Source organism: Nymphaea colorata, chromosome 7 (assembly GCF_008831285.2).
Source record: "Nymphaea colorata isolate Beijing-Zhang1983 chromosome 7, ASM883128v2, whole genome shotgun sequence".
In the NCBI taxonomy this organism is placed as follows: domain Eukaryota; kingdom Viridiplantae; phylum Streptophyta; class Magnoliopsida; order Nymphaeales; family Nymphaeaceae; genus Nymphaea; species Nymphaea colorata.
The window spans coordinates 16373432-16398853 of NC_045144.1; the positions used below are offsets into that span (position 1 = coordinate 16373432).

The 25422-nt window shown below is 37.8% G+C and overlaps 2 protein-coding genes across 3 annotated transcripts; one reads left to right on the forward strand and one right to left on the reverse strand.

Moving 5' to 3' along the window:
* Positions 1–736: 736 nt before the first annotated feature.
* On the reverse strand, positions 737–24189 carry LOC116258100 (uncharacterized). 2 transcript variants are annotated; one of them, XM_050078850.1, is made up of 5 exons: positions 24063–24189; positions 6441–6583; positions 5646–5775; positions 3623–3814; positions 737–1142 (listed from the first exon to the last, which is right to left on the reverse strand). In XM_050078850.1, the coding sequence occupies exons 1-5, from the start codon at positions 24117–24119 to the stop codon at positions 933–935; spliced, it is 732 nt and encodes a 243-aa protein (XP_049934807.1). In that variant the 5' UTR covers positions 24120–24189; the 3' UTR covers positions 737–932. The 2 variants fall into 2 exon arrangements, with proteins under 2 accessions (XP_049934807.1, XP_031491077.1); XM_031635217.2 differs by lacking the exon at positions 24063–24189 and adding an exon at positions 7089–7287.
* Positions 10991–11788, forward strand: LOC116258001 (dirigent protein 1-like). Its single transcript, XM_031635057.2, has one exon. The coding sequence runs from the start codon at positions 11050–11052 to the stop codon at positions 11590–11592; it is 543 nt and encodes a 180-aa protein (XP_031490917.1). The 5' UTR covers positions 10991–11049; the 3' UTR covers positions 11593–11788.
* Positions 24190–25422: the final 1233 nt, after the last annotated feature.

A 25422-nucleotide genomic window follows, 5' to 3' on the forward strand; every position in this document is an offset into this window, starting at 1 on the left:
CCGTTCCGATTTCCGTTCAGGCCTCGGCCCGTCCTAAAGGAAACCCCTTCGTACCAATCTGGTCAAAAAAAAAAAAAGCAAAAGAAGACAAAGTCAACTCTTGATTTTTTTTTTCTTTCTTTTTTAATTTGGAGGTTTAAGAGAAGGAAATTCAGGAGTCCTAAACTTTGGTGTGTGCACAGTAAACAAAATATTTATATGAAATAAAAGCTATACAAGAAATCAAGCATACCTTGATATCGATTAATATTTGGTTGTCAACTACACTTGACAGTCATGACAGCTCTTATGTTAATATTTGGATACAAGGAATTCAATTTCCCATTGTGTGGCAGCCAATGAACTATGTAGATTACTTGATTCACAGTGATATTTTTATAAATTTTGTTACTTTAAGACCTTTCATATATTCTTTATTAATTTTATCTTAATCAATTACTTGATTCACAGTGATACTTTCATAAATTTTGTAAATTTAAGACCTTTCATATATTCTTTATTAATTTTATCTTAATCAACTGTTTCAACCAACTAATTTCGACTAGTTTTAGAGACTTTATCAACTTGTGATTTTGACTACTTGGTGGTAGAGATCATAGATCTGATTGAAAAGATCATTTGCTAGATTATATGACCTTTGTCAAGAATTTTCTTGCCAACGTCTATATTCAGGTTTGCTGTTTTGCCTTGGATTTTCGGAAGGATAACAGAGACAGAAAACCTTTCACAAAGATCATAGCAGTGCCACCACCAAACAGAAAACTTGAAATCCATAAACTTGCACACTACAATCAACACCTGACGTTGTCTCTAGAGTTCTTACTGGTACCTAAAAGGTTCGTTGTCACCAAAAGGTTCGACACGAACACCAGTTCTTATTCACATCAACAGACAGATAACTCGTGACCATGTTGACAGCAAGAACTCTGGGATCACGGGCACAGGTACTTCTGCATCCAGGACTTGAAGCGAGACCAAGCAAGATTAACTGCTGCGTCATCTGGGTCTGTTAATCCCATTTTCTTCCTCCTTTCAACCCCTTCTGGAGAAGCATTCATGAATGCATGACCATTGCCTGGATAAATGTGGACCTCGTAAGGAACTCCACTTGCCTTTAGCTTTTCCTCAAGAGCCTTGGCAGCCTGAAAGACACAAGAGTAATGATTTTACAAGTTGCAGCATGGTGTATATATGGTAAAACCTTCATCACTTGCATTTTTTATCTTAACTATATACTGCATTTTAACGATTTACATTGAGGCAACGTTACAAGCAGAGGAGGATTGCAAAAAGAACCCTATGTTCACCCTTAAGAATGAGGCATTGTTTGGACTTTGGAGCCCGGAAGAAAATGTTGAAGAGGACCAACATCCGTTGGTACTATTCAATTATAGCAACAATGAATTGGCTAAGATTGAGGGAAATGGGGTTGATTTTGGCATCACTAAAGGCCTCATCGATGGTCTGCAGGTCGGCACCATATAAGGATCCCACTAGCAGTGCTTCTATTGCACTTGTTAAAGTCCTTTACAGACTGATGCCTACAGTACAAAAAGCTAGGAAGTTGAAAAAAACTCTCTACGAAAGGATCCCAATAATCAAGCATGCATCAACAGATACACATGATCTTCAGTAGTTAATGAGTGCACCATAAATGTGTTCTCAATGGAGGATGCTGGAAGACTCACTGAACCATCTGGAGAAAATTAAAGTGAAGAAAGTACGAGAATTTTTTCTTTTCTATCTATAAATTTTATCCATATCTTATCCTTGAAAAATGTGTCCATATGAATAGCCATGAGCAAATGAATACGTAACAAGCAAAAAAATGAAACTTAAAGCAAGGAAACACGCATCATTCGGACATGGCAGGGACAGTTCTCACCAACATTAGACCCCCAAGGCCTAGCTGAGCAGTATGATGCTGAAGAGACTGATCTAGACCCATTTAGTTCAAACAAATTGGCCAGTAGTAGCTCATGAATTTGCGTCTATCAACATGTAAGAGATGTACTGATTATTTTACAGTTCTACTTTTGGCATCATGTCATGGCTTGCAAACTTGGTATGAATCACTAATGATCACTAATGAACAAACTTCACAAGCTCTATGAATTGTAGCAACCATAGCTCTAGGGGTCAGTAGCCACTCCAGGGGATCATTTCGTCCAAGAATCATCAAATTATAGCAACCTCTTGATTAGTGAAGGACCCCCAAGAGAATAATTTTGTGTTGGCCATTCATCAACATGTGGGCAAGGTACAACCCTTCACAAGCAAGCAACTTGGATGTTTCACCATATATTGTTGTTCTCATGTTAGGTCATGTTACTTGCCTACTTCAAGACTATTACAGCTCGCATTTCAACAATAAAAACAAACCTCATCCTCAATTTTTACTGTTTCAACTGTAACATGGGATTAAAGAGATTGTCCACGACAGTTCAGCCAACTTACAGGTGCCTTTTGCAGTCATTGAAAAAAAACCAGTTGCCTAATTGGAAACGCCAGTTAATGATATGTGAAGAGAAGTTAGAACACTTGTAGTAGACTTAGTGCAACTTGCAGAACATCCAGCTTGCTTAACTTCTTTCTGGTTTAGCCTATCATAGCCTATTCTCGAACATGTAATATATAGCAATATTTTACTGAATGACTACCAGATACATGCTTTATAGGAATGAAACTGAATCATCAAAGATCCACAATGTCCACAGGCTTAAGAAACATAGATCGCTTAGTCCATTTGCCATGCAAACAGGTATTGATGCTACACCACCAATTTTTGAGAATGGGATGAGTCCGAAATAGATAATTTATCAGACTAAGACTGTAAAGTAAGCTACATAATTGATAGCAAGTATTAACATCATAACAAAAATCATATTAGATTAAAAAAAGGAAATGCATGAAGAAGAAAATCAGAATGGAAGAGAAATAATTAATTAAAAATGAAATGAGCGCCAGTTTGAGAAGTGTTGCATAAAGCCATAAACAACTAGCATATCATACAAAGAGCTATTGGTTTGACATGAAAAAAAAAATGTAAACATTCAGAACTGAATAACAAAAAAACACACACTCAAGCATGAAAATCTTCTCATTTGCCACTGGATACAAGAAGTATATGTCAGTTATGAGGTTGTTAAGTAAAAATTTTGGAAGCTTGAGTATGTTATTGTCAATTTGACAAAATCTTTTCAAACATATTGAAGCAAAAATACAATTTCCTAGCCCGTCTCATAGGCAAAAGCTTCAGTTACATGTACTTGGGTTGCAATAGTATTTTACATAGCCAAAATTGTAATCTGAACTTTGTTACCTTTAGTGGATAAGGTCTGAATTTTGCATGTCATAGACATCAGAAATATGTTATCATTAATACTTAGCATCATTTCATGTACATTTAATATTAAGTTTTGTTAATTTAAACATCACAGAATATGTAATTGACTTTCTATTTCCAAAAACTAAGAGGACAAAAGACAGACCATAACTTCAATGGAGGAAAAATTCGAACAGCAAATTGACCGAAAGACAAAGGAAAAGGAAATCCAATTAACTTGAAGATAGGAAAATAGTCAAATACAGCTCTGAAAAGTGCACACACAGAGCATCATACCGTAATGTCTGAGAACCCAACAAAGTTATCAAGCTCTCCAAAATGTGCTTGAACAGGGGCTTTAACGGATGAAGGATCTGCAAGCTCTGAAGAAGGAACACCATAGAATGCCACCACAGCATCAACTTCTGGGACCAAAACAGCACTTGCAATTGACAATGCACCACCCATGCAATAGCCTGTAACTCCTACCTGGGGAGCACATTTTTATACTATGATATTAGAAGAAAGAAATTGCTCAGGAAGTTGAGTTGACAAACAATATAGTAAATTCATAATTTCATACAATATAATTCGCAAATTAAATGTGAGGAGTTGCTTGTTTTCCCATAATTTAGGATGGCAGTTTGTCTTAACAGCAAATATTGCAGTGCCTGAAGTGCACAAAACTGCTACCCACACACACTAAATGTTTTGAGGCAACACAGCTAATAGTTGCTTTGCTGAAAAATGCATATAGTAGTGCTAATCTGTGATTTCCTTTTGAAAACAGAAGCTTCTAATTGTCCAGTCAATCTGACGTATAATTGTTATGCAAGTTATATAAAGAGAGTCTCCTGCAATAGCAAGGAGACTATCATTTAGCTATTATTATGAATGTATGATACATAGAAATAAAGACTGTACAAGTAAAAACTGAATTATGTTTAGAATATTGCCTTTTCTTTTAACCCTCTTCCTTCATTAGGAATATGATACTGCAGACTAAATACAAAAGCAGTAAATGCATCAGCCAGGATGTCCTATAAACAGTTACAAGCTCCTTACCATGTCATGCTCTCTTCTATATATAATTTTTTATGTTCCTCTTGCTAACAATAAGACAACAAGGAATAAACAGAGTTTTATTTTTCTCAACTACATGTTAGCTAGTAGGGATAGAGTGGTTCTCTTAAGAGCCACAGAATGAGACAGGTTGCCAAAGTCAAATGATTGCTGTAGCAGGAAATTTCAGAATGAACACTTAGAGGACTCTCTCTCTCCCTCCCTCGGTATCTCATACACACACATACAGAAAGAACATGTATACATATTATTTTCCTCTTGTCAACATTAAGAAAAAAGTTATAGAACATCATTTCCTACATATATTTTAGCTACCACAGTTGGATTGGTGGTCTTAAGATGAAAGGAATGAGACTGGTGGTCAAAGTCAAATGATTGCTTTGGCTACAAAATTTCAGAATGAAACATTTAGACAACAGGTACCCAGCCATTTGTTTTTAAAAAGTTGATCTTATTGAAGTTAGTGAAATTTATAATTTTATCCTTCTCAAATACATACATTTTTTCTGGCATAATAGAGTGAAAACTAGTAGTTATCAAAGATTTCCTGTACTTACTGGACTAGGACAAATCGTTGCCCAGTTTGCTTTAACTTCCCCAGCCTATATATCTGAATAATTTTCTTCTTCAAAGAAAATAAAAAATAAAATTTTGCAGGTTTAATAAACTACAAGGGCTTAATATTTCAGGTAAAATACTGATTCATCCAGTTTCAGCAATTGCTATCTAGTGCATATCCATGGCAATTTAAAAGTATATTTAACGCATATGATATTGGACATCAGGAATCAAGCAATATAGAAAGCAGGAACCAGAAATTTCAAGCCAAACCCATTTCAGCATCCTGAAGAGCAGCTCACTGACTCAACACAAGTGGTACTGATTTTGGATTCTTATCTATCAGAAAGCTTAATTGCTATATTACATTATGAGTACCAACAAAGAATAAGAGAACAGTTGAGTGACTAAAGTATTTTTCAGCAATGATCCTAAGCAATAGAAATGGGAAAAAAAAAAAAAGAATTTCACATAAACTCAATTCCAGTGTTGCATAGATCTTATTTTTACACATCTACCCAACATACATACACAAATAAACTTAAGAGCATATTCATGAAAAATAAAACCATATTTACAACATATTCCATATTACCTGTAAACAATCCTATTCTTGAAACCATGAGAAAGTTAAAGGTGTGCCTATAAGAGACATAGAAGAAATGCATGAGGAAGTAACCTTCTGTGAGCCATTCGCCTTAAGCCAATTAACAGATGCACGAATGTCCTTAACTGCACCTTGCCAGTCAAGACCATCCATCAGATGTTGTGCTTCTGCAGCATCCAGGCCAACCTTCCCACGGTACAAACTGAATTTAAAGAGATAAACATATCACCATAGCAAAACACCAAAGAACAAGAAACTAGGAATGTCCCTTATCGCTTGTCCAGCTTGTTTCAAGATTCTTATCTAAGAATGTGTTTGTAGACATAAGCTTCAGATAAAACAAGATAGTTAGGGGATTCGCTTTATACCCAGCACCTACATTCACAATATCCCAGCTTATCTAGTTTTGTTCATGAGAAGACGTCCCCTGTTATTCACTTAGTAGCACAAGGCCCCTTGATCTCACTAATGCTTTAGCGCTCAAGTTGTGAATGTTGGTTTTCAGACAGAGACAGGGACTATCGCAGGTTTCAAGAAAACTGAATCTCACTCGGCATTGTTACAAATATTGGTAAAACCAAGTGCATCCACAGCAGGACAGAATGATTAGTCGCGAAACCGAAGAATATGAAGAGCTTTCATTCGCAATAACCTGAATTTAAGGATGAGCTTACTCTGGGATAAGAGCTTTAAAACCAGGTTCCAGATTAGCAATCGCAGGTTTCAAGAAAACTGAATCTCACTCGGCATTGTTACAAATATTGGTAAAACCAAGTGCATCCACAGCAGGACAGAATGATTAGTCGCGAAACAGAAGAATATGAAGAGCTTTCATTCGCAATAACCTGAATTTAAGGATGAGCTTACTCTGGGATAAGAGCTTTAAAACCAGGTTCCAGATTAGCAATATGGCGAGCATGGTTTTTGATCTCAAAATCAACACCCCACCACTCCTGCAGAACCACTATCCCTGGGCCATCTTCTTTCCCGATGACGTAAGCATCAAAAGTCTGGTCAACCAAAAAATTCAAGCCATACATAATCAATGCCGACTGTATATAGATTTACCACCAAGAACAAAGAGTGAAAAGGCGTGAGATCACGGAGCAGAAACAGCAAAAAAGCGGAAACCGTCGTCTGTTTCCATTCTCCAAATAAAACAACACCAAGATAAAAAACTTCGAAGTAAATATTAGAACTTCACGAAGGATAAGGATAACTACAATTCTTCTATTCCTTAGCTGCTCGTTTACACCGACTGCTCCATATAATTAGAAGACATGAGCTTTTCCCACAATCGTGGAGAAAGAGAAAAGGCACCAAGAGGACACCCAGAATGACCACAAACTTGGAACATAAATGAAAAAGAAAGGACATAGCAGCAAGAAAACCAAGAAATATGAACACCCAACAAGAGAAACAAAACATAAAATTAAAGAATACAAAAACAAAAGAATTACACAAATCGAAGATACAAAAAGCGGAAATGGAGGAGTGAAGATTATGGTTCCTAACAGTGTCATCTCTTTGGATTTGGATTTTCTGGAATTCGGCAGATGGGGAGGTGGCCATTGATCGAATGGAGAAGGAGGATGGAAGCTTGGAAAAAGCCACGCGAGGGAGATGCCTGGGCAGAGCAGGACTCAACAAGGGTTTATGGAGAAGGACGTTCCTTGCTAGTAGGACAAGTCCCATTTCGTAATACAGCATAAATCACACACCAACTACTCCTTTGGTCTTAGCTAAGACGCGTTGGGCATATTCGCCTTCTAGCAACTACCAGTAAAAGTTTAAGGGAATTTGCACGAATATTTACTCCATACGTCGATCTTAATTCTAAAACTGCAGTGAAATTATAAAAAAAAAAAAGTAACCGGTTAATGTATCTTCAGGCATGTAAATTGGGGTATTTTTCAAGCTTATTTTTAAAATATAATCATTTCAAATTTTTATTTTTTTGCCTATTGACCGAAGTTATAATTCTATTAAAAGAAAGAATAAGGATTTGAAGTAAACTTTTGTGGACCTGAACAGCAAAAAATGTCACACGCAAAATAATATTAAGAAATTGTGTAGCTAAGTTTTTTGAGTTTTTCGTGTTAACAGAATTTCGCTTTAAGCTTTGATTTTTATAGTTTTATAAAGACTCTAGTTCTTTAGAAAAATTATAGAAAGTAAGTTTTTGAAAACTATAGCCAAAAGCAAGTGCCAAAATGTATTTGATGGTTCCTATGAAAATTGTTACTCATTAAGTAGAACAGAAAACGTCTCAACGCGGCTCCCCGTGTTAACAGTATAACATCGAAACTGCTCTCATTGAATTCATGACCTCCTGCAATTTAAAGCCTGAGCTAGCCAAAGACATGACTCAATAAGGTTACGCAAAAGATTGGGAAAAAAAAAAGAAAGAGAAATTGTTATATTCATCGCAATCTTTTGCCCATAATTTTAAAAGAGAGTATAACTTTTGTGGTTTTCTTAAAGTTATATCATAGAAATTGTTAAATTAAGGCTTGAAGTGAACTTTGATTATTAATTTAAAAATTATAAAACGTTACATTGTTTTTTTTTTCAACAGTTACAGGGTCTCATTGCATAAGCAGGGTTTCTGGCCTACCTAATGGGCCTTCCTGTCGACAGATTGCACTGAAGGACACCACGTAGGACTGAGCATTGGGCCGGATACCCGAGAGGCCATTCATGTCACTCTTTCCACAGTAAGCAAAAAAACTTTTGTTTTTTTATAGTTATAAGTAAACTGATATATATGTGATATGTTCATATAATTCTGACTTATTGTGATCTACAAATCATGACCTATCATTTGCAGTGTTAAGATCAATTTCATCATTTTATTACTTTATTCACTATTAGTTATAAGCTTACCATATCAATAAACGTCGGGAAAAATATCCATCTCATTGTATATCTTTCTACCAGTTTGCTTCTTCTTTATTTTAATGGTACTTTTGCCATTTTTTCTTTTAAAAAAAACTTTATTCAGAATCTTAACATCAAATGACTAATTTGAAATACTTAAAGTGAAATATGGAGATGAACTTGGCGTTGAAAGAAGGATTGTTAAAGCTTGATGAGAGCATGATGTCATTTCAAAGATTGATTTATAACTTTCTGAAAATAAAACTGCGCCTTTTGCAAAGTTCTAATGACTTGTGGTGTCCTTTGGGGGCGTTTGGTAACAAGAAGGCTGCAGTCCAAAATCATTTTCAAAAAGGTTATAAACCAAATTTAATAATGATGAATGCAATGTTCTTTTTGGTATTGGGTAATATGAACATTTTGTTAATATTTCATAAATTTGCCCTAATATTAGGACAAGTTCATAGAACACTAACAAAATGCTCATATTACCAAACACCTTGTATATGACCCTTCAAGGGCTGTTTGGTAGCGGCAACAGTATATGACTGTTTTATAAATCTAATAATTCATTAGACACTAAAACTAGTGTTCCATGAACCTGCCTTAATCTTTAAAATATATTCATGAAATACTCACACATTGTTTGGTCTTTCAAACGGCTCTTCAAGTAACTTAAAAGTGATGCACATGACATGGAAAAATTCATGAAACACTAGCAAGATGTTCATATACCAAACACCTTTTACATGACCCTTCAAGCAGTTGAAATGATGCATGCACATGGCATGTAGATGAAACTCTTTAACTCTATAGCATTTTCAGCAGGGATATATATATAGACAAAAATTTCTCTGCATATCTATTTAATTATTGCCATATTTTAAAACTTTACGCTCTCGCTCTCTCCCTCTCTCTCTCACACATAGTAAGACCATTTCCTTGAAATAGTTTGCAATTGAAAGTTATGCATAGTTGGCTGCATCAACTTTTTAGAGTGCGTATACGCACACATATACATATACATTGTATATATGGGAGTTCAAAATACATGATATTGTATCTTTCCAGTTGACTAAAAATTAAAAACATTTCGTTAAAGAGACAGTCAACCTATATGCATGCATGTATATATAGGTTAACCAACAAAGTTAAGCACTAACCTTAGAGGGAAAAAGCAGCAAGAACGGATCAAGCAAAATAATTGAGCACCAAACTAAGGAAAGGGAATCTATTGTTTCTTTTCCTTTTCTCTCTACTTTCTTACCGGACTGACAGCCATCTTACCAACCAGCTGGTTGTCCATCTCAGAAAATTCCCAATATGATGGCTCCAACCCAATGACCCCAAGGACTTGCATCCACACAAAAGCTAGCCCTTTCAGTTCCATACGCAGCCTGCAACCATTTCCATTTTGTAGAAAAGAAGCATTACGTGTCCCACCATTCATGTGTGGGCAGTTGCCTACACGGTTGGTGGTCGCCAATAATTCATCTATTCATATAGTAGTACTCCTTAGTTATTTGGTTACTGTCCCTTAATAACTAAACTTTGTTATGTACAAGATTTTTTTTTAAATGAGTGTTCTTTAGCTAAAAAACTCTAGCTAAACCCTTCCCACCACCCACCGTTTGTGTTTGGTGAACACATGTTCCGAACCCCTGCATGCCAGGAGGAGCCTTGCCTACCAACAAAGCATGTGCACTAATGGACAAGAAAGGGGTGTGTGTGTGTGTGTGTGTGTGTGTGTGTGCACACACACACACACACACGCACACACATATATATATATATTACCAATAATTAGTCGATAATGGGTGCCATTAGGAAGTAGATGGGGGGATTTTATAGATATGTCTAGAAATGCTTATATATATATATATATAGAAAATTAAAATCAATTGTTAAGTATTTCTTCTAAACCTATTTTTATAGATATGATCTTAAAAGTGAGAAATTTTTATTTAAGTTAATCGTTTTTCTACTTTAATAATATTTTTTAATAATTGAAATGAACAACACTTGATAATAGAAAAGATGAATAAAAAAAACCAACTTGAACTATAACATGATTTATATAAAATTAATGTGTATAAACATACTAAGAGGCTCACATTTTGTTTAAAGGCAAATAGGGGGTCCAATTTTCATCTCTTAACCAAATAGTATGGTATTTACCCATTTCCCTATATAGTCTGGCATATATATGTATATATATATATATATATATATATATATATATATATATATATATATATATATATATATATATATATATATATATATATATATATATATATATAATACGCCATATCACTGATATTGACACCGATAGCACATTGCATGAGATAAAACAAACAGATCAGGACCAATGTAGAAGACAATAATGATGTTCAATTTATATATTGGCCACATAAGCGAACTATTTTGGCAAGAACCCGTAACTAATAAATTTCCATGAATGAACAAAACTTTCCGACCTAAACAACACCAACTACAGTTCGAATATGCTTATATTATAAATACTCAATCCAGAACCCATAGCCTCTACAACACAACCAAAGCGCCAAAACTTCTCAGTCTTCCACACAAGATCATGGCGGCTTCTTTCAGGGGAACAAAGGCTACCGTGATGGCCATCCTGCCCCTCCTGATGATGTTGAGTTCCAGCAGCTTTGCCTCGGAGGAAGAAATGGGAGAGACCAACATCGTCTGTTACATGCATGATTTGTTGACAGGCAAGAATGTGACCGCGGTTCCGGTGACTTTGGCGGCCAATTCGACGGGGTTCGGCACAATAGTCGCCATTGATGATGCAGTGACGGAAGGTCCTGACCGGCGATCTGCCATCGTGGGCAGGGCTCAGGGCATCTACATAGCTTCTGCATTGGACAGTTCCGACTTCCACCTCGTGTTCTCGGTCGTCTTCACCGAGGGAAAGCACAAGGGGAGCACGCTGGAGATACAGGGAGCCGACCGCTACTTGCAGCAAAAAAGGGAGGTGTCCGTGGTTTCGGGAACAGGCGAGTTCCGGTACGCTAGAGGCTACGCCGTATTAGAGACGGTTGAGCTTGACCCACCGCTAAATGCTGTTATAAAGTTCAATCTTACCATCCGCTACCCCGTTGCAGATTCTTAAAAGGGTTTCCATCTTGGATGCAAGAACAGCGTTGATTGCAAGTATCACTAAAAAAGTACCTCCTACTGTCCTTTGGATGTAGAATTGGTGTGAGTCAGGTCCTTCAATCGAAACAAAGTTTTATATTTGTTTCATATGTTGTTTTGTGTATATGACAAGCATATGTCAAATATAGGCCTTATTATTATTATGTATATATTTATTTTCATGCCCAAACATTACATATGTATGTGACAAATAGATATAAGATAAAAAACATGTATGAGATAATGTATATGAGATAACAAATAGATATGATGTAATAATGGTGTATGAGATAACGTAAAACATAAATATGAAATAATGTCTACGAGATACAAATGATTTATGAGAGAATAAAATAACAAACTCATGTATAAGATAACACTAAACATAAAAGTAAGATAATGTTTATGAGATAATAAAATATTTATGAGATAATGAGATAACGAGATAACATTATGACCAAGACAAAAAAAAAGTTTTTTTATTAATTTGCAAAAATTAATAAAAAGGTATATACCAAATTTAATAATGATGAATGCAATGTTCTTTTGGTGGAACACTTTGTTAGTAGTTCATAAATTTGCCCTAATCTTAGAACAAGTTCATGGAATGCTAACAAAATGCTCATATTACCAAATACCCAATATATATATATATATATATATATATATATATATATATATATATATATATATATATATATATCAAGAGCTGTTTGGTAACTCCAACAATATGTGAGTGTTTTATAAATTTACCCTAAAAATTGAAGCATATTTATTAGACATTAAAACTAGTGTTTCATGAATCTGTCGTAATCTATAGAACAAATTTATGGAATTACTCACACACCTCAAGTCACTTAAGGTGATGCACATGACATGGATAAGTTCAAGAAACACTAAACAAAATGTTCCTATAGCAAACACCTTCTATATGACCCTTCAAGCACTTAAAATGATGCATGCACATGGCATGTAGATTAAACACACACACACACACACATATATATATATATATATATATATATATATATGTACAAAAATTTTATCTGCATATCTATCACTTATTGCCAAATTTTAAGACTAGCTCTATCTCTCTCCTCTCTCTCTCACATAAAAAGGCCATCTCTCTGCAATAGTTTGCATTTGAAAGTTAAGCAGGGTTCGCTGCATCAACTTTTTAGTGAGTACATATACATATACATTGTATATATGGGAATGCAAAATACAGAATATTGAATCTTTCCAGTTGACTAAAAATTAAAATCCTTTCATTAGAGAAAGAGTCAACCTATATGCATGTATGTATGTGTGAGTGTATGTGTTAGTTAAAACTAGGAGACATTTGACATAAAAGGTCCAGGGGGCAGAGACATTTCATATAAAAATTATAGTAACTATGTGAGGATGAGTCAGGCCATGTTGAGTTAACCAACAAAGTGAAACACCAACCCTAAAAGGAAAAAGCAGCAAAAACGGATCAAGCAAAATCATTGAGCACCAAACTAAAGAAATGAAATCTATTGTTTCTTTTACTTTTCACTCTAATTTCTTACCAGACTGGCAACCATCTTACCAACCAGCTGGTTATGGTGCAAGTCATGTGAATGCTCAGTGACAGGTCCTTGTGCACATAGTGATCATAAGAAAATCAAACTTTTACTGATGGCTTTCCATCTACCCATCAGCAAAAGTTGAGTCAAACTTTATGAGGTGCTCAAGGTCGACTTGAGCTTAACTCGCTTAACTGAGTTTGAGTTTGAGCTCAACTCGCATAAGCCCGTGTCCCTTAATAGATGTTTTATGCTTAAAATTTTTACATTTTTATTTAGTCATTTTAAGTTTTTTAAATTGCAAAAAAACGAGTCTAATCGAGTTGAGCTCATCCAACTCGAACTCGATTAGTTTACAAACTTGAGTTATCAATTAAGCTCGAACTCGACTCGTTTAACTTATGAGTCGAGCTCGAGTTGACTCAGCTCGTCCAACATTTCTATTGATATAGGAGGCTCATTTTATACTGCAACCTGGGTAGGAGATAGTAGGTGCAGAGCCATAAATTTTTCATGAGGTGGCCAAATTATAATTTCAAAATTTTAACATGGGATGAAATATAATTTTTCAAAATTTTTATGTACAATAATTTTTTTTCTAAATTTACAAGTAAATTTCTCTACAAAAGGCCAATATATATTTATACATATATCTTGATGTTTTTAACATGTATTCATCACAATTTATTCTCTATTTGCAAACGTGAAATAAATTGTTGGATTTGAAAATTATTGATTGCTAATGAAGCTTTCTATACTTAAAATATTATGCAGATTTTGTTACGTAAGCCAAAAAAAAGTAGGAAACAACTTGATGATGGGAAGATAGATGGATAGATTACAGATATACATAATTCGACCTGAAGAGTCTACATCCATATCTGTGGTTATAAAAGGATCACTACCTTTCTTTCTCCTCCTTATTAGATTGATGAGTACATATATAAATTGATTAATATGTTATGTACATACCTCAATGTTAGGAAATACATCTACAACATATCATCATGAATCTTCAGGATAGAGCTGAATATGGAATTCGTATAGAAGTTTTTAAAAGAAAATCTCCATTGTTTTTTTTTTTGCCTCATCTGTCATAGAATCTAACTTAAATTTGTAATTAATATCTAAAAATTGATGATGTTTTTTATGATTACTTTTCTATATATACAGATAGTACATGTTTTCTTTCATGCTGGATTGTTATATACCATGTAGGTAGCAATAGTGACGATCTATCAAAGGCCACGGCTTATAAAATGACCATAACTCCTTTTGCTATTGTTTTCCTAACCTTCACTATTGGCGTTATCTTTCTCTGTTCAAGTTTTTTTTTGTTCAGAATCAACTAATTGGTTTTGATTATATTAGTTCTTTTGATGTTTTGTAAACCATATTGATAGGCATAAAATGATAAAATTAGTGTTCTACTTGGATTATCTATGACTAATTTCTCTTCTCCTTTAATTTTCTTGTCCAGTATTTAGGATTATGAATGAAGGTGATAAATGGACATTTATATTTTATGTTTTGCGCCATATTTCGTATCCTTTTCAAATAAATGAATAGTTTTGATAAATTAGGCTTTATCCTTGTAACTTATAAATTGAATGAAACCTTTAAATTAAATTTAAAGTTTATATAATGGGACAGGTTGTTCATATTTCTGTTCTCATTGTCCAGTTTCTACGTCCTTACTTAGCATTCATGAGCAGCTTTGCTCTCCTCTCTTCCAATGGATTTCTTGTTCTTTCATTTTTGCTGCTTCTACAGCATCGGAACTTTTATATGTCTCCATTAGAGCTTCCAGTCCATATCATGACAAAAGAAGAGTTTGAATCTTGTCCATGTTTATAGTTGGTCAGCAAAGGTGATTGGGTGCAGTTTCTGAGTTAAAAAAAAAAAAAAGTGGTTGGTAGCAAGGGAGACGGTGGCGGAGGAACCGCGGCCTATGGTTGCTCCTTTGCTCCAGCCTGAAGCCATTGCAGCCATTGTGACGTCCACTTTTCAAATTTTGTGACGTCCACTTTTCAAATTTGTTCGAACTGAATACATATAGTGCCCAACTGCACCAATAAAATTTGAACCATATGCATTCAGTTCGAACAAATTTGAAAAGTGGACGTCACAATGGCTTCAGGCTGGAGCAGAGGAGCAACCGTAGGCCGCGGTTCCTCCGCCACCGTCTCCCTCGCTACACTCCACGAATCCGGCGCCCTCTTCGCCGTCAAGTCTGCCCAGCTCCCCTTCGCCGCCCACCTCCGCCGCGAGCACTCCATCTTCTCCTCTTTTTCCTCCCCCCACATCGTCCGCTGCCTCGGCACTGATGTCACCCGCGAAGGTGGCAAAGAGTTCTATAACCTCTTCATGGAGTACTTCCCCCGCGGCATGCTCTGCGACGAGATCAGGCGCCAGGGCGGCCGTCTGCCGGAGCCGGAGATCAGTCGCCACGCGAGGTCGGTGCTGCTGGGCCTTTGCTACCTCCACGGGATTGGAATCGTTCACCGCAACATCAAGGGGAGCAATTTGCTCATGGGTACGGACGGCGAGGTCAGGATTGGCAACCTCGGCTGCGCGTTGCGGACGGGCGTCGCCGCCGAGGCGGGCTACGCCGCTTTTCATGGCGCCGGAGGTGGCCAGGGGGCGGGGGCAGAGCCAAGGGAGCGCGGCCGATGTCTGGGCGCTGGGATGAGATGGCCACGGGGCGGCCTCCTTGGGCGGGGGACGTCACCGACCCGGTTTCTGCTCTTTACCGAATTGGGTGCACGGACGCGGTCCCGGAAATGCCAGAGAATTTGTCGGAGGAAGGACAGGATTTCCTCGGTAGGTGTGTCCACCGGAATCCGTCGGAGAGGTCGACGGCGGACCAGCTGCAGCAACATTCTTTTGTAAATAAATTGAAGAGCGAGGACGTGGAAGGGAAGCCGTTTTCCGACTCGCCGAAGAGCATTCTTGACGGTATTCTTTGGGATTCTCTCGGAGACCGCATCACCCAAACGGAAACCGAGTCGTGCAGTTTCTCCCCCTGTTCTTGGCACCCCTCCCGCTGCCGCCAACCCAATTAGAGTCTTGTTCTCTCCTGCAGCTCGAAAGCCAGAATGGTCATGGGGGAAAGAATTGGGTGTCTGTGAGGGCCAATGCACCCGAGAACATGAGGTGGAAGTCGGAACTGTCCAACGCAGAAGCTATGTAGATACCTTGAACCCTGCACGACGGCAGATCGCCCGTTAGGACCTTTTGTCTCTGCATCATCAATGGCAACGATTGTGCCGAACCCCGTCGAATTGGCCGTTGCAGTCACCGGAACCGCGGTCACATTCTTGCCGGTCAACAGATCGTGCATGTAACAGACGATGTTGGTCTTTGCCATTTCTTCATTCGAGGCAAAACTGCTGGAACTCAACATCATCATGAAGGGTAGCATGGCCTGTAAGATCATTTGGTGGGCCCGCATATGTCTATGAGGAATTTCAGACATTATGGCTGTCTTAACGTAAATATCCGCTTAAGTGATTGCATTTTGGGATATTACGTCATTTTAGATGGTATGGGGTAATTTTGAAATGTATAGATACCAGTACGGAATTACGGACTCTTTGATGGGTGGAATCCGTAATTGTCCTTATTATAAAATGGTAGTGGTCCCTGGGGTCGTGCAAGGGTTTCCTGAAACATTAGTTTCTAGGGTTTTCCTCTTCCCCATTTGAGAGAGACCTCAAGCGCGCCGCACGTACCCTGGAAGACCCTATTGCGATCTTCCCGTGCATCAGTTCAGATGGATTCAGGTACGCTTCCGCTTTCAGTTTAAGGTTTCGTTTATTTCAATGATTTAGCATGAGCATGATCCTGTTTTAGGGTATATACGTTTGGTTTTGTATATGCGTTATGGGGAGAAATCCCAACATTTGGTATCAGAGCCTATGTTCTTCGTTAAATCGTTGAATTTTTTTTGAATGATTTTGTGCGTCTCCTCATTGGTTTCTTCCCTGTTCTTGGGCTGCAAGTTTTCAAAAAAAAAAAAAAAAAAAAAAAAAAAAAAAAAAAAAAAAAGGACAGGGGGCGACGGCCTCCATCGCGTGGGCGATGGAAGGCGTCGGCTTCCGTTGCAACCGGAGAAAGGGAGAGATGGGAGGGGCGCAACGGCTGGAGTCAGGCGTTCTGGCGGGGTAGGAGGGCTGCGACGGCCGGTTCGGGCGACGACCGACCGCCTTCTGTGCGCCCTACCTTCGTTTTTTGTTTTGAAGGAAGGGCAGTGAGGGACGATGGCGGGAGAAAAGGGCTTCGCCCACCTCCGTCTGGCCACATCCAGCCTCGCCGGGGAGTCCACCGTCGCCGGATGGCTCCGTGCGACGAACTGATGCCCACCCACTCCCTTGCCGGCGGCTTTCTGGCTACCGTTTCAGCCACCCAAAACCAGAAAAGGGGCAGATGTTCAAAACAGAGAAAAACCGGTGGAATCTGTCGGCTTCCGGCAGGCATCGGCCCGCCATCGCCACCGCCGACGTCCGGCCGTCCTGGCGGCATTCGCCGGCGGCCACCCACGGAGTTGGATGGCCTGCCGGTGGAAGGCCACCGCCCGCCTGCCGTTCGGCAGGCGAGCGGTGGAGACGACGCCCGCGACCGCTCGCGCGGTCGAGCGGGCGGGTCGGCCCGGGTCGGGTCTTGCAGACCCGATCCGGATCCATCAGATTTAAAAAAAAAAAATTTCATTTTGCCGCCCGCCCGCGCCTCGCAGTTAAAAGATTTTGGACCGGGTCGGGGCCGACAGGACCCGACCCGTATCCATACGGCCTGGTTTTAAAAAACTCGAACCGGTTCATTCGGTTTCAGACCGGTTCAATACGATTCAGAATCGATTCGGTCCGATTCAGACCGGTTCGAACCTTCTAGGGACCGGTTCGAACCTTTCAGATCCGATTCGGACCATTTGGGGACCGGTTCATTCATTTCAGAACCGATTCGAACCATTCAGGGCTTTTCAGAACCGGTTCATTCAGTTTTGGAATCGATTCTAGCATTTCAGAACCGATTAAGTTGATTTTTGAACCGATTCGGGCATTTTCAGACCGCTTCACTTGATATTTAGACCGATTCAGGGCTTTTCAGATCGGTTCATTGAGTTATGGAACCATTTTTAGCCAGTTTTAACCGGTTCAGTGGGTTTTAGAACCGATACGGTCTATTTTTGACCGGTTTGTCTAATTTTTAGACCGGTTCAGCCTATTTAGGGGCATGTGGGTGTTCTAGTTGCGGTTTAAGAACAATAAGGGCAACTTTAAGGCCGATTCAGTGGTTATTGACCCACTTAAGCACAATTATGGTATCAGTTTATAAAATTTTGGACTCTTTTGGGCCCATATCATTGAATCATTTGGTTTTGGATTTAATGTAGGGCAAATTTGTATGTAATTTGGTTTATGCATCAAGTTTTGGATTCATGTAAGACAATTTTGTATGTGTCACGTCATTGAATCATTTGGTTTTAGATTCAATGAATGACAATTTTATATGTAAATTTTAATTCATGTATCATGTTTTGCATGTTTTTTAAATTTATGGGTGTACTTTAGATGAATGTTTGGATTATGAATTTTGATCTTTGGCCATGTCTGTTGTTTGAAATGAGTACGTTTGTACTTTATGTCGCCAAAGTGACCTCTGTTGTACGAATTTGCTTGTTTTAAACATTAGATGATAGTATACTTGATCCATGCAGACAATGATCAGCCCAAAGGAGGATTGTTGTTTGGTCAGGTTTAAGTATACAGGGCAATGAATATGTGATAATTTTTCAGGTTTCCATGTGAATAGCGAGTCAATCCAAAGATAGGCTCATTGTTTGACAGGGTTAATTATTTATATTCATTGTTGACCAAGAATACCACTTGCAGTTAGTATTTCAATCCAAAGATTGGATATTAATGTTGCACCGGTACCTTGTGATGAGATTCAGGCCATTGTATTTAAATTCATTTATATTTGTTATTTCATCTTTGTACATGTATTGATTGTGAGCATGTTTGGTATTTTTGTTGTTCTTTGTACAGTGAGTTCTGCTTCTATGATATCTGCAAATTTGAGTACTGTTCCTGAGTTAAATGGTTCGAATTTTAAGGACTGAAAAGAAACTGTTATCATTGTTCTGGGTTGTATGGATTTAGACCTTGCATTTAGGGAGTTGTGCCCACCTCATCCAACAGATCAAAATTCCCATGAGGATAAGCGGTACTTTGAATGGTGGGAACGCTCAAACCGCATGTGTCTAATGATCATGAAGAGATCAATTCCAGAAAATTTTCGGGGATCTATTACTGAAAAGGCTAGTGCCAAGGCGTTCCTTGAAGAGATTGAAAAACGTTTTGCTAAAAATGAAAAGGCTGAAACAAACACTCTTTTGAGTAAACTTGTGACACTGAAGTATAAAAGGGGAACATACGGGAGCACATTATGGAAATGTCTCATCTTGCTTCAAAATTACAGGCGCTAGGTCTGAGGTTACCCGAAGACTTTATAGTGCATATGGTTCTTCTTTCTCTTCCACCACAGTTTGGACAGTTTAAAGTTAGTTATAACTGTCAGAAGGAGAAATGGACTCTTAATGAGCTCATTTCGCACTGTGTGGAAGAAGAGGAGAGATTGAAGCATGATAGGATAGAAAGTGCTCACTTGGCTACTACGCCTAAAAGTAAGAAAAGGAAGGCTATTAAAGAAATTGCAGTTGATCACGCATCCATTAAGAAACAGAAAAAGCATAAGGAAGGCAAATCAAGCTGCTTCTTTTGCAAGGATGAAGGTCATATGAAGAAGGATTGTACTAAGTATCACGCATGACGTGAAAAGAAAGGTACGATTCTTACTTTGGTTTGTTCTGAGGTTAATTTAATTTCAGTACCAAGGCACTTGTGGGTAGATTCGGTTGCTACTACTCACATAAGTGTTTCTGTGCAGGGCTGCCTAAATTGTCGGATGTCAATTGATGCTGAAAGATTCATCTATGAGGGCGATGACATGAAGGCGAAGATTGAAGCCATAGCAGATTTTTGAGTTATTGTTAAAGACTGGTTGTTATTTGAATTTGATAGAAACTTATGTAATACCGCCTTTTAGACGGAATTTGGTTGTTATTTCCTTACTGAACAAATTTGGTTATTATTGTTCATTTGGAGGAAATAAATTTAATTAGTTTCTGCATTCAAATTTGAATTCCACTGGTTCTTTGTCTAGTAGCGATAACCTTTATTTGTTTGATACGGTTGCTTCATATAATGAAACCTTGCATGTTACGTTTAGTGGTATTAAAAGAAAATTAGCCAAAGAGAATTCTGCTATGTTATGACATTGGCGCTTAAGACATATCTCTGAAAAGAGAATATAAAGACTTATGTCAAAAGGAATTCTTGAGTCCCTTGATTTTGCAAACTTTAATGTCTGCACTGAATGTATAAAGGGAAAATGAACAAACATTAAGGGGTTATAAGTTTTTTTTTCCATTCAGTAAGTCTTTCTTTGAAAGGGAAACGCTCATTTCTTTGAGGATATTGAGTTTGGGAGGTAATCAGGTTATGAACATTGCTTTTGAAGAGGGACCTGAGTCCACTCTATTCAGAAGAAGGCAATGATGTCGATCTCCATAGTGAAGAACAAACTCAACAACCTCAAGAAAATTAAGTAGAGGTGTCACATAGGAAATCCATATATGGACTAAAGCAAGTTTTCCAGTCAATGGTATTACAAACTTCATCAAGTTATAGTTTCATTTGGTTTCGAAATTAATATGGTTGATGAATGTGTATACTAAAAGTTCAGTGGGGGCAAATTTATCTTTCTGGTTTTATATGTCGATGATATATTGTTGGCAAGTAATGATGTTGGCATATTGCATGAAACTAAGATTTTTAGTCAACAAAGTTTGACATGAAGGATCTTGGTTGTGCATCTTTTATATTGGGGATCCAAATATTTCGAGATCGTTCTCGGGGTATTCTTGGATAATCACAAAAGGCCTACATTGATAAGGTGCTTCAGTGATATGACATGAAGGATTGTAAACCATGAAAGACTCCAGTTGCTAAAGGAGACAAGTTTAGTCTCAAACAGTGCCCTAAAAGTAAAATCGAATCTAAAGTAATGGAAATGATTCCCTATTTGTCTGTTGTGGGAAGCCTTATGTATGTTCAGGTTTGTACTCGTTTGGATATTGCATTTATCATTGGAATGTTAGGCGGATACTTAAGTGATTCTGGTATGGGTCATTGGAAAGCAGTCACAAGAGTTTTGAGGTACTTAAAAAGAACATAAGATTTTATGCTCACATACAGGAAGTCAGACCAGTGGAAGATCATTAGGTATTCAGATTCTGACTTTGTTGGGTGCCAAGATAATGGCATTCAATCAGGTTTTGTGATTGCAGAATTTTGTCACGAGGCTGCGCATTATGTATGGTATAGAAATACCACTAAGGTTGTTGTGTGACAATAATTCAGCAGTCATGTACTCTTATAACAGCCACAATTTGTCAAAGTCGAAGCACATTGACATTAAGTTTTTGGACTGTTAAAGAGGGGATACAGAATGGTCAGGTGTCTTTAGAGCATATTGGGACAAACTCTATGATTGCGGATCCGCTTACCAAGGGTTTAACACATAAGATCTTTCACGAACATGTTGTTCATATGGGGGTGTTATCCTTGGATGATGTGCTGGTTTAGTGGGAGTTTGTATTTTGTTTGCTCTTATGTATGGACACATATTCAGTTTTCTGCAGAATAAAGTTTAAAGTTCTTTGGTTCCATTCTGTGTTTATGTGTTAGGTTTTGATCTCCATAAGGTTTTAAAGTTGGACCAGTTGAGAATAGACATGTTGTAATCACATTACATGTAATTCTCATGCTATACATCCATATCAGATCTATGTCATTGATTATGTTAACATTTGTGATCATTGAAGGTTTAGCTAATTTTATTATAGCGAAAGCCGCTTTGGTTCTGTGTTGATATGGTCATGGACGAGATTGGTGAAAATGACGTTTATAAGATAGCAATTATGAACTCCTAAAGTTTTATGTAATGTCTGAATGTATTAAGACATATTTGGCCCAAGTGGGAGATTGTAAGATCATTTGGTGGGCCGGCATATGTCTATGAAGAATTTCAGACATTATGGCTGTCTTAACGTCATTTTAGATGGTATGGGGTAATTTTGAAATGTATAGATACCAGTACGGAATTACAGACTCTTTGATGGGTGGAATCCGTAATTGTCCTTATTATAAAATGGTAGTGGTCCCTGGGGTCGTGCAAGGGTTGCCTGAAACATTGGTTTCTAGGGTTTTCCTCTTCCCCATTTGAGAGAGACCTCAAGCGCGCCGCACGTACCCTGGAAGACCCTACTGCGATCTTCCCGTGCATCAGTTCAGATGGATTCAGGTACGCTTCCGCTTTCAGTTTAAGGTTTCGTTTATTTCAATGATTTAGCATGAGCATGATCCTGTTTTAGGGTATATACGTTTGGTTTTGTATATGTGTTATGAGGAGAAATCCCAACATGGCCATGACGGTAGCCTTTGTTCCCCTGAAAGAAGCCGCCATGATCTTGTGTGGAAGACTGAGAAGTTCTGGCCTATTGGTTATATTGTAGAGGCTCTGGGTTCTGGTGGGTCGAGTATTTATAATATAAGCATATTAGAACTGTAGTTGGTGCTGTGTAGGTCGAAAAGGTCTGTTCATTCATGAAAATTTATTTGTTAGGGATTCTTGCCAAAATAATGGGCAATATATCAATTGAAGAACATTCTTATCTTCTACAATGGCCCTTACCTGTTTGTTTTTTCTCATGCAATGTGCTATCGGTGTGCTTCATCAGTGATACAGCGTATTTTAACCAAGGCAAAACACCAAAGAACAAGAATCTACGAATGTCCCTTATCGCTTGTCCAGCTTGTTCCAAGATTCTTATCTAAGAATGTGTCTCAGATAAAACAAGATAGATCCCAACACCTACATTCACAATATCCCAGCTTATCTAGTTTGCTTCATGAGAAGACGTCCCCTGTTATTCACTTAGTAGCACAAGGCCCCTTGATCACACTAACGCTTTAGTGCTCAAGTTGTGAATGTTGGTTTTCAGACAGAGACAAGAGACAGGGACTATCGCAGGTTTCAAGAAAACTAAATCTCACTCTGCACTGTTACAAATATTGCTAAAACCAAGTGCATCCACTGCAGGACAGAATGATTAGTCCAGAAACCGAAGAATATGGAGAGCTTTCGTTCGCAATAACCTGAATTTAAAGATGAGCTTACTCTGGGATAAGAGCTTTAAAACCAGGTTCCAGATTAGCAATATGGCGAGCATGGTTTTTGATCTCAAAATCAACACCCCACCACTCCTGCAGAACGACTATCCCTGGTCCATCTTCTTTCCCGATGAGGTAGGCATCAAAACTCTGGTAAACCAAAAAATTCAAGCCAAACATAATCAACGGAGCAGAAACAACAAGAAAGCGGAAACCGTTCTCCATTTCCATTCTCCAAATAAAACAACACCAAGATCAAAAACTTCGAAGTAAATATTAGAACTTCACGAAGGATAAGGATAGCTACAATTCTTCTATTCCTTAGCTGCTCGTTTACACCGACTGCTCCATATAATTAGAAGACATGAGCTTTTCCCACAATCGTGGAGAAAGAGAAAAGGCACCAAGAGGACACCCAGAATGACCACAAACTTGGAACATAAATGAAAAAGAAAGGACATAGCAGCAACAAAACCGACAAATGTGAACACCCAAAAAGAGAAACAAAACATAAAATTAAAGAAAACAAAAACAAAAGAATTACACAAATCGAAGATACAAAAAGCGGAAATGGAGGAGTGACGATTATGGTTTCTAACAGTGTCATCTCTTTGGATTTGGATTTTCTGGAATTCGGCAGATGGGGAGGTCGCCATTGATCGAATGGAAAAGGAGGATGGAAGCTTGGAAAAAGCCACGCGAGGGAGATGCGTGGGCAGAGCAGGACTCAACAAGGGTTTATGGAGAAGGATGTATCTTCAGGCATGTAAATTAGGGTGTTTTTCAAGCTTATTTTTTAAATATAATCATTTTAAAATTTTATTTTTCTGCTTATTGACTAAAGTTATAATTTTGTGAAAACAAAGAATAAGGATTTGAAGTAAACTTTTGTGGAACTTGAAAGCAAAAAATGTCAGTCAAGATCATAAACACGCAAAATAATATTAAGAAATAGTGTAGCTAAGTTTTTTGAGTTTTTCTTGTTAACAGAATTTCGCTTGAACATTTGATTTCGATAGTTTTATAAGGACTCTAGTTCTTTAGAAAAATTATAGAAAGTAATTTTTTGAAAACTATAACCAAAAGCAAATACCAAAATGTGTTTGATGGTTGTGATGAAAATGATTTCTCATTAAGTAGAACCGAAAAAGTCTCAACGCGGCTCCCCCTGTTAACAGCATAACATCGAAACTGCTCTCATTGAATTGATGACCTCCTGCGATGTAAAGCCTGAGCTAGCCAGGACACGACTCAATAAGGTTATGCAAAAAAATTGGAAAAAAAAAATGAAAGAAAGAGAAAGTGTCATATTCATACCAATCTTTTGCTCATGATTTTAAAAGAGAGTACAACTTTTGTAATTTTCTTAAACTTATCTCTTTTTCATAGAAATTGTTAAATTAAGGCTTGAAGTGAACTTTCATTATTAATTTAAAAACTATAAAACGTTACATTGTCTTTTTTTCAACGTTTACTAGATTATGGGTGCAGGGCTTATGGGTGGGCCATCCTGAGGATACGATTGCATTCTAACACACGGACTGGGCATTGGACCGGGTACCCCTGTTCATTCTACAGTTAACAAAAAAGCTTTCATTTTTTTATAGTGTTCGGCAAAAAGGAAAAAGCATCCGGGTCGACAGGACGCGGGTGTGGGTGCGATTCAGATTCACACTCATTCGCATCACATTCATTTCAGTTCATTTTTTTTTAACAAATTTGATATTATTAATATATTATAATAATAAATTAATAATAATGATAAATACTATCACCGCATCGCCGCACTTAAATGTTTTGAGATGTGTCACGCCGGCACCCGCACCGACACTCCGCCAAAAAAAGTAGGAAACCAACTTGAGGATGGGAAGACAGATGGATAGATTACAGATATACATAATTCGACAATTCGACCTGAAGAGTCTACATCCATATCCATGGTTATAAAAGGATCACTAT